The sequence below is a fragment of the Apium graveolens genome, chromosome 10, assembly GCF_009905375.1.
Source record: "Apium graveolens cultivar Ventura chromosome 10, ASM990537v1, whole genome shotgun sequence".
NCBI classification, from domain to species: Eukaryota; Viridiplantae; Streptophyta; class Magnoliopsida; order Apiales; family Apiaceae; genus Apium; species Apium graveolens.
Genome location: NC_133656.1, coordinates 237,797,899 through 237,812,111, shown reverse-complemented (window position 1 = coordinate 237,812,111; position 14,213 = coordinate 237,797,899). Strand labels below are relative to the sequence as shown.

The following is a 14,213-nucleotide window of genomic DNA, read 5'->3' as shown; positions in this document are numbered from 1 at the left end:
AATTTTTGGTGATTAATGTAATATTATCATTTAACTTGATGTTATTTCTTTATCCAACACATTACCAACAAAAAATCGTACAAATAGAAAATGTATAAAAAACCAGAATAAAAACCGAAACCGATGAATGGTTAACCGAAACCGAAAAACCGTTTTAAGCGGTTTGATGGCTGTTAATAGCAATTAACCGAACCGAACCGAACCGCATGTATTGATTTGGCTACGGTTAATGCTAAAAACCGCACCAAACCGCACCATGCACACCCCTAATCACCCTATTGTTTACACGTTCGATTTTATATAGATTAGAGATGCAAATTTTAATGGAAGATCACAATCCATATATCCATGAAGATCACAATCCAAATATACTAAAATAAGACATGCGTCTTTGAAATACTTATAAATTAGGATCAAGATTTCTTCTTCAGTCATACAAAATCTGAAAAACAAGTCTTGCATATATATGTATTTCACCTCCTTTGTCTCCATATATCCATGAAGCTTTAGCTGCAATGGTTCGTATACAAGCTTCCAATTCCTCGTTCTCATTCAATCATAAGCTCACTAGAACAAAAATTGTTATACGCGTCTCCTCATTTGCGTTTGTTGAAGGCTGAACGGGCACAAAAAATAGTTTTATACGTCTGTTCTAACCTCCACAGACGCATATAGATTATTAGTATAATCATCATAGAGTCATAGTATATTTTCAAAGGTGGACGGGAATGAGCAATTGAAAGCTTGTACACGAACCATTGCGGCTACAGCTTCTTGGACATATGGAGGCAAAAGAGGTGAAATAGAGAGATATGCAAGACTTGTTTTTCAGTTTTGTGTTGAGCACTTTAAAAACCTCCGATATAACTAGATTGAAAAAATTCAAGGTATGCAAAGGTAGCCATCTTCATCTTTGTAGTCATCGTAAATGATATCTGTTTTTTTTTTTTGCCTAATTTTGGCTTATAGCCTTACAAATGAGTATCTGTTCTCAGAAATTCTCGGGGTGAGCCAGGATCGAACCCAGGATCTGGGACGACAGAGGATAAGCCCTTTACCACTTGAGCTATCCAACCGTGCTCTGATATCTGTTTCTTTACTATAACAGCATAATTTATAAATCAGACCAGGAATCCAAAATATATTGTTCTATTTCATTTTAGCAATCACACATTTATATATAAAGGGAACTCACAGACAAGATCCTCGTGTTTCAGAATCATAAATAATGAATGTCTTCGACCTTCTTTCAACTTTAAAGATCTTATTCCAAATCTCAACAAAAAGATCCGCAAAATTGGAATGAGCTCGGATATGTAACCTATATACCAGAAATAAATTGGTGACTGATGAGCATTGACAAAAAATTGTTCAAGAGAAAAGATACTACATGATTAAGTTGAGCACTGATGTAAGAAAGCATTCATATTTGTAAGATATCCCGGAGAATTGATGTGATAAAGCTTCTTATGTTTCAGTTAACCCAAAAAGAGAAACGAAATTAGCAAGGGTATGTAGATACCTATTTCCCGCACAAGGAATTGATCTCCTATCAGCCTTTTCTACAGTCACCTGAACACAAAACTTCGATGTCAGTTAAGAAAAAATGAGTTACAGATAAACCATAATCAATGTAGCTGCAACCTACGAGTAGCTTCTTACGCGGTATTTTATCCGGACTTGTCCCTCTAATGCAAAAAAAATCTTGCTTGCCTCTCTTCTGAAATAAGTAAGATAAAGTTGATACTTAGGCACGAAGAGTAAAATTGTCATTATAGTGATTATATAATAGCAAAATCAATCTTCAATTCATGCATAAGTGTCTACCAATAAATACACCCTCCTCGCCTGCACTTGGATCTAAAATTATGCTCCCTCCGTTTTTTAGACTTGAGTCTTGACTTTCCTGCACACATTTTAAAGTGTTGTGTCCTTAAAAATTTTTGTTATGCAGTCAATGCACTTAAAACTGTGTGGAGTAAATTCAAATGCTTTCATGCCTGTGTGGAGCATTGGTGTGTATGTATATGAAACACGTAACACTTGATCACCAGACTAACTATTCAGCCACAATCGGAAGCACCAAAATTAGACAAAATACTTGATCAGACTAACTAATTCAGACAAAATACAAGAAAGACACGAGGATATACACAGAACAGAAAAGAAAAGAATAACTCATAGTCTCATACCCAATGATTTCTCTTATTTGAAGTTGCAGTTTGCTGACAAAGTCACAACTTTTCTGCAGGCTGCAGGATTATACAAGTTTTTGGTAAATCACATGCATTTGTCATTATACTCCCTACCATATAATTTCCATCAGAACTCAATCCCCCCCCCTCTTATACTTGCATATAATAGTTTTAAAAAATTTCTGTTCTCGATACAAACTTCTACACAAAAAAGAGTAATATTTTATAAATATACTATTCCAGATTTCCAGTAAAAATTAAAGTGACAAAATTATGAGTCCTTAAGCAACAGACAACAGTTAAACCCTAGAAAGATACCTATACTAGTCTTGTAGCTAGCTTGTAGTTTGTACTTGACTAGCTGTAAATTGTTATCAGTATGGATCCAACATAACAATAAAAGCAAAAAAATGTGAAGAGCTATGATGAAGATATTTCAAATTTTTATATGTACACAAAGGGTATGAAATAATTTGCATAACACTTCTTATTCCATCAATACATCAAGAACATATAAAAAAAATTAGGAAAGTTGCAATCAAATTGTATGCAAAAAACCAAAAAACTTACTGTACACGTGCAAATATATATTCTGTGTAGATATCAACAAGCCCTAGTACCTAATAAAATTATATTTTGACATGATATGATAATAAGGTCTGCTATTCCTTGTTAGTTCCTAGGTTTATATTCTGTACAGATATCAATTTCACATAATATATTACATACATATATATCTTTAATTTCGAAGCTTTCCTTTCTTTTCAAATGGTGTCAAAACATAAGATAAAGTTTATGTGAATTAACCTTACAATTTCATAACCTATTTAATAAGAAATAAATCTCATTATATGTCATAGTGTGTTCCGTATTCATTTGCACTGTCTCTGCACTAGGCCTGTATTTGTATCTCGTAGAGTTCACAGTTCAGAGTTCAAAACATACAAACCTCATTTCTCTCCTATATAGTAGAACATATCACTTAATAGTCTGTTAATTGGACAATATTCACAGCAATAACAACTTCTAAGATAGCCAGACAGACTATTAAAGGCTGGAATATTTATGTATTTATGAACCTAGATATCCAGATCTAAATCTAACAATCGGAAGCAAAACTTGCAGAGGCTAATAAACTAGACAACAACCTTGAATATAATCCACAGTTTCAAGAAACAATACAAACTCCATGACCAGAAATCAGCACGCTGAGGCACAAGGATCTCTGTTTGGGGAGGGGGCAGGGGTGAGTATCAAAATGTTTCATCAAGTTGTCATCGAAAGGAGGAATATTTCGTTATGAAAATTAGATACTAGAAAACAGCCTTGCATATATTCCATAGCTTCAAGAACAAACTCTGTGACCAAAAATTCAGCAGGCCGAGGCACAAACCGTATATATATGGATCTCTGTTTGGGGAGGGGGGAGGGATGCGTATCAGAATCTTTCATCACGTTGTTGTCAAAAGGAGGAATAATTTGGTAATGGAAATTAGACCCCTATGCATATTGTCTTAACGGAGATCCATCAAAAAGTACCTTGTCTGATATCTCTTTCAACTAGAGGAGTTAGCAAGTTGGAGACTTGTCAAAGTAAAATAGCTACATTCCCCCTTCATCACATTTACCTCAAAAATAGGATGCCCTCAGACCAACATATTTTAGGCCGATAAAACTTATCAATTGCACAATCGACTACTCCTAAATATCCTGTCTAATAGTATTATATACAGTCTTATCACTGGTTTCATCAAGAAAACAGTTTCAGAACTATATTAATCAATTTAGAAATCATCAGCGACCTTAAACATAAAAAATAAAAAGCTGGTATCATCCTCAAAAGGACCTTGGGTAGGTCTATTACAAAATCGAGTGGGGTCCTCCCCCCCCCCCCCCCCCCCCGACCACCTACAGCTATGCTGCCTAAATTAAAATGGATCATGTGAGTACAAGGATTTTTAGCAGTTTCAAAATTTCTATCTTAATCAATGGCTCGCCTACATGCTACAGATAAATTTTAAACCACTTGGAGGCCTGAGACAAGGGAACTGCTGCCCCCTCCCAACTTCTTAACATCTTAGGCTAAGTATATTGAATATGATACAAAGAGGTAATAACAAAAACCTATATAAAGATATCAGGATAGGCAAGGAAGGTTCGGGATGCATACATCTGCAGTTTGTTTGCAAATGACATTATTTAATCCTCGAGGATACAAAGTCTGTTACAGGGACTAAGAGAATCTCACACTATTTGCAACAATAATGTGGTTTGAAGATTATTTTTTCACAAGAAGTGAACTCTACACAATTAAGTATACTACTCGACAGCCAAAAGAATGGATTGATATATTGGGACACTGGGTTGTAGAATTAGTACCTGGCCACTATCATACCTTGGTATTCGGTTAAATACCTTCGTTTAATCGAAATCTTATTGTTACTCGATCTGGCCTTCAGCATAATACACTGGTTCATGAATTATTCAGGTCGGGTGAATGGCGTCTTCCACTGCCAAACTCCAGACATCACATACATCACTCATAACTACCTGGCTGGCTAAGTTTGACTATCCTGCTTTTGATTTAGAAAAGAACGACCTGTTTCTTTGAAATGGTATGTTACTATCTAAACTCAGAATCTGGAATATTTGGGACACTATCCGGTTACGTTTGCTTGAAGTTCCCTGGCATCAGTTTGTGTGGCACAGACTATCAATCAACAGGTACACACACACCATGAATGGATTCCCAGCTGGCTTCGTTTGGTCTTCAGGTAGATCAGCACTGCTATCTCTGTGTTGGGGGGTGAAAACAAAGTAAACTAAACATAAAAGAGCGTTTGCAGAGGGAAAAGTTTGCATCTATTCATTTTTCCATGATGCTTTACAATGCACCATTTCCTTTTCTTATACAGACCCTTTGCCCTGACATGATAGACAGTTGTCTCTCTTTTGGAGTGATGCTAGACCATGACAAAAATAACGACTACACCCAGGACCACTGCAGTACTACTACAGCTACACATTTATTTCTACTAAATCAAACTAGAACAATGTGCTAACATGTGCACCCTAACTGGAAAAGGCTTTAACTACTTAACTGGACTAGCTCATCAACATAGATGGATTGGGCCTTGGTCCTTAACAGGGGGCATTGAGGATTCGAGTCACTTTTTCATCACATGTCCTTATAGCAGTTTTATTCTTCAAAAGCTAGCTTCCCTCCTTGGTGTCCATCTGGTAAATACATTTTGGACAGATTTGCTAGCAGCTCAGGTTTTTTATTATCATTTGTGGAAAGAACAAAATGAAAGCTCACGATAAAGGCTGTTTAAGTCCTACTAAATTGCTAGATGGTATTATTGTGAATATTAGAACATAATTGTCTAGTTCGAATTGGTTTATTAAGCATGCCAATTCTTTTTTCTTTAGTATTTGGCTAGATGATTCTGTGTAGGGTTCTTGGGGTTTAGGGTTTTTCTTCCCATTTTTTCTTTCTATTATCAATCTTCTTGTTGTAGATTGATGATAGATAGTCCTCTCTATGGTTTGTCATAGAGCACGGGTCAACCCCTGCATATTTTTTTCTTTCTAATATACATACCATTTAGCAAAAAAAGGATGAAAATAACATATAATAAAGAAAGTAAAATTCAATCATAAACTTCAAAATTGGAATAGCAAGCAACTTTCAATGGTCGGCAGAATGGTCCAACATACAAAAATTATCATCACATGTCTCATTCGTCAATATTCAAACAGGACAAAATTCTAACTAATAGCAATTTTAACAAGGCAATATGATAATACCTACATCGAATGTGAACGGAATACTAGGGAGTTTTTCAATCCTCAGACAAAGGAACACGGAAAAATACTTTTTTGGTAGTCCTCTGCTCAAGAAGAATCTTCCACCTACTCTTGCATTTCCTGCTGCAAGTTTTTCAAAAACTCCTCTTTATGTTTAGAAAGCCAGGTAACTCCTCATCTAAAGAAAAATTAAATTTTAAAGTCAGAATTGCACTCAAAATCATAACAAAATTAATATATTTACTGCATTTAAAGAAATGAAGATGACAACTACAACATCTGACATACCATCGAGAATAGATTACAAACGTAAAGAATGATGTGTAGATCAATAGCAATCACAAAAGAACTTAATAGACATAATAATGCAACATAAAAATTATTATACATGATAATGGAGACTAAAGTACAATTAAATTTATCACCGCCCTTCGAAAAAATGAATAAGTTCCGTTCAGCATATACTATGTTACTCGAACTCTTCATTTTACCTCCGAATACCCTCGACACTTGGACATGGACACTCGGACTTGGACACTTATTTTAAGCCAAAAACATGTGTATTTTTCAAAATGTTGCCGAGTCCGATACTGGACACGTGTCCATATCGGACACTTTTAACCGAGTCCGAGTAACATAGACTTTGAGTGTAACTATATATTAGACAAAATCTCAAACATATTACCCCCACTAGTTCCTAGAATTAATTAAAGTATACACCTCACATGAAATGATGATTAGGTCTAGTAGTCCTTCTTAGTTCCAAGGTTTTTATTACATACATATATGTTTCCAGTTTTCTCTGTATATGTCCTAAATTTTCAAGAAGTTGTTTATTCTCTAATGGCTTCAACATTTTGTTATTAAGTTTATATGAATGTATCCATAAATTTAATATATACGGAGTCAATACATCTCATTATATTTCATGGTAACTCTTACACATTATTCCCATTTTAAATTTACAAAGTTGATTTTCCTAATGAAGTGTGTCACAGAATCAAGTTAATTTATCACGAAAAAGTTAAAAATAAAAGAGAAATGCATGATATTGAAAAATACCATTTAAAATTATAGCAAATTATATTTAGGGTTACAATATTCTCATACGGAGTTTTTCCAAACATAAGACAAGAAATCACTAAACTAAAATGTAAAAATATGAAAATATATTAACAATTTTTCCAAACAAACACAATAACCAAACATCACTTAATATATATTTTTTCTCAATACATCAACTAAATATATAGCGATTGATGCTCTCACTAGATCTACAATCTTCATGAGTCTGTCAAACTAGAATGTAGCTAGAATCTCGGAATTACAATCAATGAGCTTTGTATCGTTGAAAATAACCATGATCAAAACCCCATGTGCCATGATAACCAAGCTAATTAAACCAATTGTGTGAATAACATACTTTTAATTTGAATTTGTATAGATTATAAGAATATACTATCCAAAATTTTGTTTCAAATAGAATATAAAATTTAAGAATAAAAACACATATCGGCCCATTTGCTTGAAACTCAAAAATGTCAAATAAGGTAGGGAACTAAAATATTTGGATATTGATATACTCGTTGACTAAACCGTGTTTTGTCACGGCCATATAATAGTTTTTTAGAAATTTCAAATCTAGATAAAAATATTGTACAAAATAAACTATTTACATATTTGTTTTGCCAATTTTGTGTCATATATTCTTAGGATGACTCCCGATATAATAAATATATACAAAATTAATAATTTTTTGGATACATAAACAAGATTTCTAAAAGATCGTGAAATTTGGATTAAAATAGGTCATATTATGTCATGTACTACTGGTGTTCGAACATTTTCATCAAATTTTGAAGTTATTAAAATATATTTTACATTTGCATATCAAAGGGACTTATATTCTTTTATATCATGATCGTAAGAATAAGTGCTTAATCCAAGTCCTAAAATAAATTTCGGGTGTCATTCCCAACTCTGGGAAGCCTCAAGTAAATAGATCTTGTTCTGCTACTCGCGCTAATTAGCCGGGAAATCTCATTGTGGGGAAGGTCGGATCAAGCCTGAGATCTTCTTGAAAATGAGAAGATCTAGGAAAGGCGGCCAACCTCCCGGAGAGAGCGATGTGCATGGACCAACTCTTTACAAGTTGGCCCATTAAGAGTGTCTTGCGAGTGGTACTATTACCAACTAAAGTATTGTGCAACTTTTTAAAGTATGATGAATAAAATTCTTACAACTTATATGATACGATCGAATATCAACTAATAAAAAAATGGTACTTTATTTGAATTTCCTAAAAAGCTTGGAATTATGATTCCATATATAAATCTTTAGTATTCTTTTAAAGGTATACTGAGCATAAAGTAAAGAAAATGAAGAAAGAGAATAATTTCATATTTTAAAAAAATTCTTTTAATAGAAGTACTACAATAAAAAAATTAACTTTCACTGAGATAAAGAAAATACTATGAATGGGGCCCACCATATTTGAGAAGATACACCGAAATACTAAATTTTTTGAAATCTAGAGTCTTCAAGATTATAACACACGCCCCTTGTTTTCACAAAAAGTCATACTTATTTCACCCCTCTCTCTATCTCTCTCTCTAAAATATACATACAACATATTCACGCACACAACCCTTGCCAAAAAACTCTATTTCATCTCTCTCGATCACACTCAGGTATATTTCTCTATCTATTCACTCAATTTTTCTGTCGCAATCTTGTTTTAATGATCATTTTATGTATCTATTATTTGTACCTTTTTCATGTTTTTAGTGTCTTAAAGCTTAATTCATTTGTAGATTCGTGGTTTTAGTGTTTATTTGTTGTTTATATACATGTTTTGTTGATTAAAATGATCTAGCGATTATATGTTAGAGTTTTAATACTGTAAAATGTTTTTATGTGCTTTTAAAGTTATTGTTGATGCGATTGTTGTTTTCGTGTGTCTAGTGAATATATACAACGCCTAGACTTGTCTATTGTTTTTGGTATATTTGTTGTTATATTTTCGTATATTATCTTACAGTTTTCGGGCATTCCAACTATTAATTAGTCATTTTAAAGGGTTCTAATCTTAATTTATGTCCAAATTTGTGTTTATCGTGTTTATTAGTTGTTTATACACAATTTTGTTGATTAAAATAATCCAAGGTTTATATTATCCTAGGTTTAAATACTATAAGGTGTTTTTTGTGAATTTTTTATGGTTTTTTTGGTGCAAGTGTTGTTTCCGTGGGTCAAATGTATGTATACGACATCTAGACTTTTCTATTATTTTTGTTATATATATGTGATGTTATATTTCATATATTGTTTTCTTCATTTTTGTGATTTTAAGGGTTTTAAGCTTAGTTTATGAATATATTTGTGTTCTTAGTGGTGATTATTTGGTCATATACATGTTATATTGATTGCAATGATTTAGAGTACATATACATCGGGATTTTGATGTTGTAAGGTGTTTTTATGGTTTTTGTGTATTAAATGTATGCAAACACTATATAGACTTGTTTAATGTTTTAATTTTATCCTTGTTATGTTTCTATATATTATGCTATTTGTTTCTGTTATTTAAACTTGTTTTTTATTTTCACAATTTTTACGATTTTATGTGTAATTTATGTGTACTTTTGTGCATTTCACTGTCTATTAGTAGTTTATATACATTAACTGAAGATTAGAAAGTTAGTGTGTACATCATTTAGAGGTTAATACTGTCTGTAAGGTGTATGTGCTTGTGTGGTTTTTGTTGGTTTGATTGTTTATTTATCTGTCAAATGTATGTATACACCATCTAGACTTGTTTGATGTATCTGTCATATGTGTGAGTCTGTGCTGTTATACCTTTGTATGTTAACTTATTTGTTTCTGCCTTTCCGGTATCCAAACTTTCTTTAGTGATGTTATAGGTTTTAAGGTTAAAATTTCTGCACATTTGTGTTTTTTGTTTTAATTGTTGTTACTTGTTTGTGTACATGTATTGATAATAGAATTTTTTTAGAGCATGAACATAAATATATAAAAGGTTTTAGATTGTTTATTTTGTGTTTGTAATGTTGTTGTTGCTCTTGTTATATACACTGTACACCTTTGTGTATGCACCTTAAGTAATTCGTTCATATATTTGATTGAATGAGTCTTACATTGTTAGCTTCTGGGGATTTATGTTTATTTAATATACTGACTTTTTCTTGCGGTTCTATTCCCATATAAATCTGGTTATACATTGTTCGAAGGGTCTTAAATGTTTTTTTTCAAACATTTTTCTATAGGCATGGATGATCAAAATTTGGAGTATCTTTGTGTGCGGATTATTGTGCTTTGATTGTGATAGTGTTGTAATGTATAGGGTCTGAGCATGTCTGTTTTTTGTTTATGTTATTGTTATCGTTCCTTTTATGCTAAATGTTGCAGGGTATACCAAATTTTGGTGTAAATAGAAGTTTATAAAAGTCGAGACTTTCTGTCATTTAACATGTTTTTTTTATGATAGGAGTTAAAACAACTACTGTGTCAGGAACTGTGTTTTGGGCATTTAAACGATGAGTTCAAGAATAGGGGGAGGATCTGGTGCGAAACTACCTACTGCTGGTTCAACTGAATCGGCCAAAGGAAAAAATGTCGCTCAAGTTTCTGATCGCTGGGCTGATCAAGTGGTTGATAGGGTATCAGCCGTAAGTCTCGATTCTGAACAGGATGGAGGCTGGGAGGAGGTAGCTAGAAAGCCCAGAAACAGATTTGTAGAAAATGTGGGGAATCAGAACTCCAGTACGAAAGTTTCAGGCAATCCCTGGACAGGAGCTAAGGGGCTTTCTAATTCCCGGACAGGAGCCAAGGGGCCTTCTAATGCCTGGCCAAAAACTAAGCAGCCTGTCAATGCCTGGGCAGGAAAGGGTTCGGCCAATTCCTTTGCAGCACCAGCAGGCGAAAATAGAAGGCCAGCTGGCAGAGGTTGGAATCAATCTTCTAAAGAGTATGTGAACCATTATGATCAACCAGCTGTTATACCTCCTCTTGAGAAAGGGTGGCAATGGCGCAGTAACCCGTCTGAGGTAGAAAAGGTGTATAATGTACCTGCTCTCAACCCTACCGATGCTACGGATGACAAAGAGGAAGAAAAATATGTCGATAAAAGTGGTGACGAAGAGGATTTTAATACTGAAGATATTAATGATTCGGATGAATATGACTCTGATGAAAGCCAAAAGAGTCACGAGACTCTGAAGAAGAGTACATTACTTAAGATTTTCTTTGAAACCCTAGATGAGATGAAAACAGAGGAAATTAATGAACCTGATAGGCAGTGGCACTGCCCAGCATGTCATGGAGGGCCCGGTGCTATTGACTGGTATCGTGGACTGCGGCCCCTGATCACCCATGCTAAAACTAAGGGAAAAAGAAGGGCAAAGGCCCACAGGCTACTTGCTAAACTGTTGGATGAGGAGCTGCGTAGGAGGGGAAGCTCTGTAATCCCTGCTGGCGAAGCCTTCGGAAAGTGGGAGGGTTTAAACCAGAGTGAAGTCAGGGATCGAACAATAGTATGGCCGCCTATGGTCATAATTATGAACACCCAACTTGACAGAGACGAAAATGGAAAGGTAAATTTTCTCTTAACATGCTATTGGATAATGCACCCTTATGTATTGAGTGACAAATAAAGCTTCGAATGTGAAAGAGGCCTACCATGTGGTGAACAATCCTTTCTTTGTCCGTTTGTTCTTTGTGCCTTACCTTTTAACTTAATATTGCATTTTCAGTGGATTGGAATGGGAAATCCCGAGCTTCTTGAGTACTTCAATAATTATGCAGCAGTGAGATCACGGCACTCATATGGCCCGCAAGGGCATCGAGGTATGAGCGTCCTCATCTTTGAGCCCTCAGCTGTTGGTTATTTTGAGGCTGAGCGATTAAGCAAGCATTTCGAGGAACAAGGAACAAACCGTGAAGCTTGGGATCGTCGACATAAGCTGTTTCTCCCTGGCGGCCAGCGCCTGCTGTATGGTTACATGGCAGAGAGAGGAGATATCGATAAATTTAATCAGCATTCTCAAGGTGCACTATTTTACCACCATTACTTGTGTTAAGAGTACCTCTTTCCTCATTTTCCTCTTCTTTATTTAAGTAGATTTTTCTTATCTTTGATTTGCTAGGAAAATCCAAACTCAAGTTTGAGATGAGATCTTACGAGGAGATGGTAGTTAACCCAATGAAGCAGATGAACGAGGACAATCATCTCCTCCACTGGTACAAGAATGAAGCTGTGAAGGAGAAAAAACATTCAAAAACGCTTGAAGAGTCGTTTGGTGCTTTGACTGAGAAATTGGGCAAGACCCTGGAAGAGAATCGCATAGTGCGACAGAGGACCAAAATGCATCACGAGCAAATCAAGGAGGAGGTAATCAGTGATCCTTTATAACAGATAGGGAATATATTGTATGACTGTTTGGAACTCTGTGCAAGTGTATATTGTCTTCTGATGCACAATTCACTTACAATCGGTATCTCCAGTTGTCACATCTTGTTATGTCACATCTGAGTTGTATGCTTCAGTTCTCTAATTGCAGAGAGTAAATTTAATTATTTTTTAAGAAAAGCAATTGGGTGCATTTTTACCTGATGTTGGGAATTTTATTTTTCTTTAGATGGACATTCAAGAAGAATTTTATAGAGAGCAACTCAGGCTAATTAACAAAGCCAGCAATGAGAGGGCGGCGATTTTTGAGAAGATACAGCAAGAGAAGAGGGAGAAAATTAAGATCTATATGGAAAATTCTTCTTCAGCAGCCGATCGTCAATCCAGGTACAATGCAAATAGTATGTGAACAGTGTTACTTGTGTATATGCATATCTTCTTTCTATGCCATAAAAAAACCACGGTAAGATTTAGCTTATGTTTAACACGGGTATTGTAACAGTTTCTGCATGTTGGTGATGTTAATTAGCTACTAGTTGTTGGACCTTTGGCACTGTGTGGATGTTAAGTGTGAGCATGGTCATAATTTTTGTATTTTGTGAAGTATCAATCCCTTGGGTTTGTCTGCATGTCATGTTGTAGATTGATTTCATTTCTAAATTGTGTTACTGGTTTTGCTTACTATGTTTTAGTTAGTATGTAGTTATCATCTTCCTCCATTGATTCTTAATTGTATTATTTATAGATTGCCTCTTGTGTAACCTTTTCCGACTGAGCTTGTAAGCCTTTTTATGTGTCATTGTCGATGCAGTTTATATTAGTGTAACTAACTGCTAGAACTTGTGCTAAATATGTTGTCTGCTAGTTGTATCGTGTGTAATTGTGTAAATGCATTAAAAAACTAAAAAAAAGAGTCATTTTTCGCTGTTATTTACTTGTTTTCTTACTGTTTAAATTCATAGTCATAATTGGTTATTTGTGTTTACACCTCTTCTATATTTGGGTTCGTGAAATAGGATCGAGCAAGGTGCTATGTTGATTTTGTCTCAGAAAAAAGATATGGACAACTTTGCTGAGGAAAGGGACAAACTTTTCAAAGATCTGGAGGATAGGAAGGCAAAGCTAAGGAAGCAGAGATACGAAGAAGATGTAAAGCTGGAAAGAGAGTTCGATGAAAATTTGGCTCGGCTGATGGGGAGGTACAGCCGTAACAGTTGAAGGAAGAGCGCCAGATTTTTATGGGAAGAGAATGATAGTGATGAGGTGAGCAGCAGCAGCAGCGGAACATAATCTAAAATAAATGGATTTTAGAATCATGAAACTATTAAGCTTTTGATGAGAACTTATGATATGGAGCTTCAGGCTTCAAATCGCAACTGCCTAGAACTAAAAGATTACCAAAAGCAAGTTTCAATTTGCTTTTTGTGGGTTTATGATGGATTTTTTGAATGGTTCTCTTTGATTAGCCCCATTATAATATGGTTGCTGATCAATGGTAATTATAATCGTTTCTCATGGTTTTGCATTTGACCATTCTATGTATCTATAATTGGTTTCTTTTGTACGACATTTGGCTGACCCTTGTGCACTTGAGGTTATAGAGATGCCCATTGCAAGGGATTCTGCAGCCCCCACAAGTGCCGCAAACTCCTTTCTTAGGTTAGACATCTACCACATGTCATCAGCTTATGCTGATGTAGAGAACTGAAATACATGTGCTAGTCAAACGTGCCTACAGAAGATATTTCACAGCTATTATATTATGTATTTAGTTAGTTTTG

The 14,213-nt window shown here is 34.8% G+C and overlaps 1 protein-coding gene and 1 long non-coding RNA gene across 6 annotated transcripts in view; one reads left to right on the top strand and one right to left on the bottom strand.

Annotated features, from left to right (window-relative positions):
- Positions 1–1,110: 1,110 nt before the first annotated feature.
- The window catches only part of LOC141689181 (uncharacterized), a 28,163-nt gene continuing 15,060 nt past the window's right edge, over positions 1,111–14,213 (bottom strand). For 2 of the 5 annotated variants that reach the window (XR_012562279.1, XR_012562281.1), the window contains exons 5-9: positions 6,006–6,183; positions 1,828–1,906; positions 1,663–1,720; positions 1,523–1,572; positions 1,111–1,321 (exon numbers count right to left, since the gene is read on the bottom strand). This is a non-coding gene — a long non-coding RNA (uncharacterized LOC141689181). Of the gene's footprint in view, positions 1,322–1,522; positions 1,573–1,662; positions 1,721–1,827; positions 2,060–2,192; positions 2,253–4,574; positions 5,433–6,005; positions 6,184–14,213 lie in introns of all 5 variants that reach the window. The other 3 variants (XR_012562280.1, XR_012562282.1, XR_012562283.1) reach the window with 3 other exon arrangements.
- LOC141689287 (protein SUPPRESSOR OF GENE SILENCING 3-like) lies at positions 8,576–14,098 on the top strand. The gene is made up of 6 exons (XM_074493535.1): positions 8,576–8,695; positions 10,513–11,617; positions 11,777–12,071; positions 12,170–12,414; positions 12,662–12,819; positions 13,449–14,098. The coding sequence occupies exons 2-6, from the start codon at positions 10,562–10,564 to the stop codon at positions 13,648–13,650; spliced, it is 1,956 nt and encodes a 651-aa protein (XP_074349636.1). The 5' UTR covers positions 8,576–8,695; positions 10,513–10,561; the 3' UTR covers positions 13,651–14,098.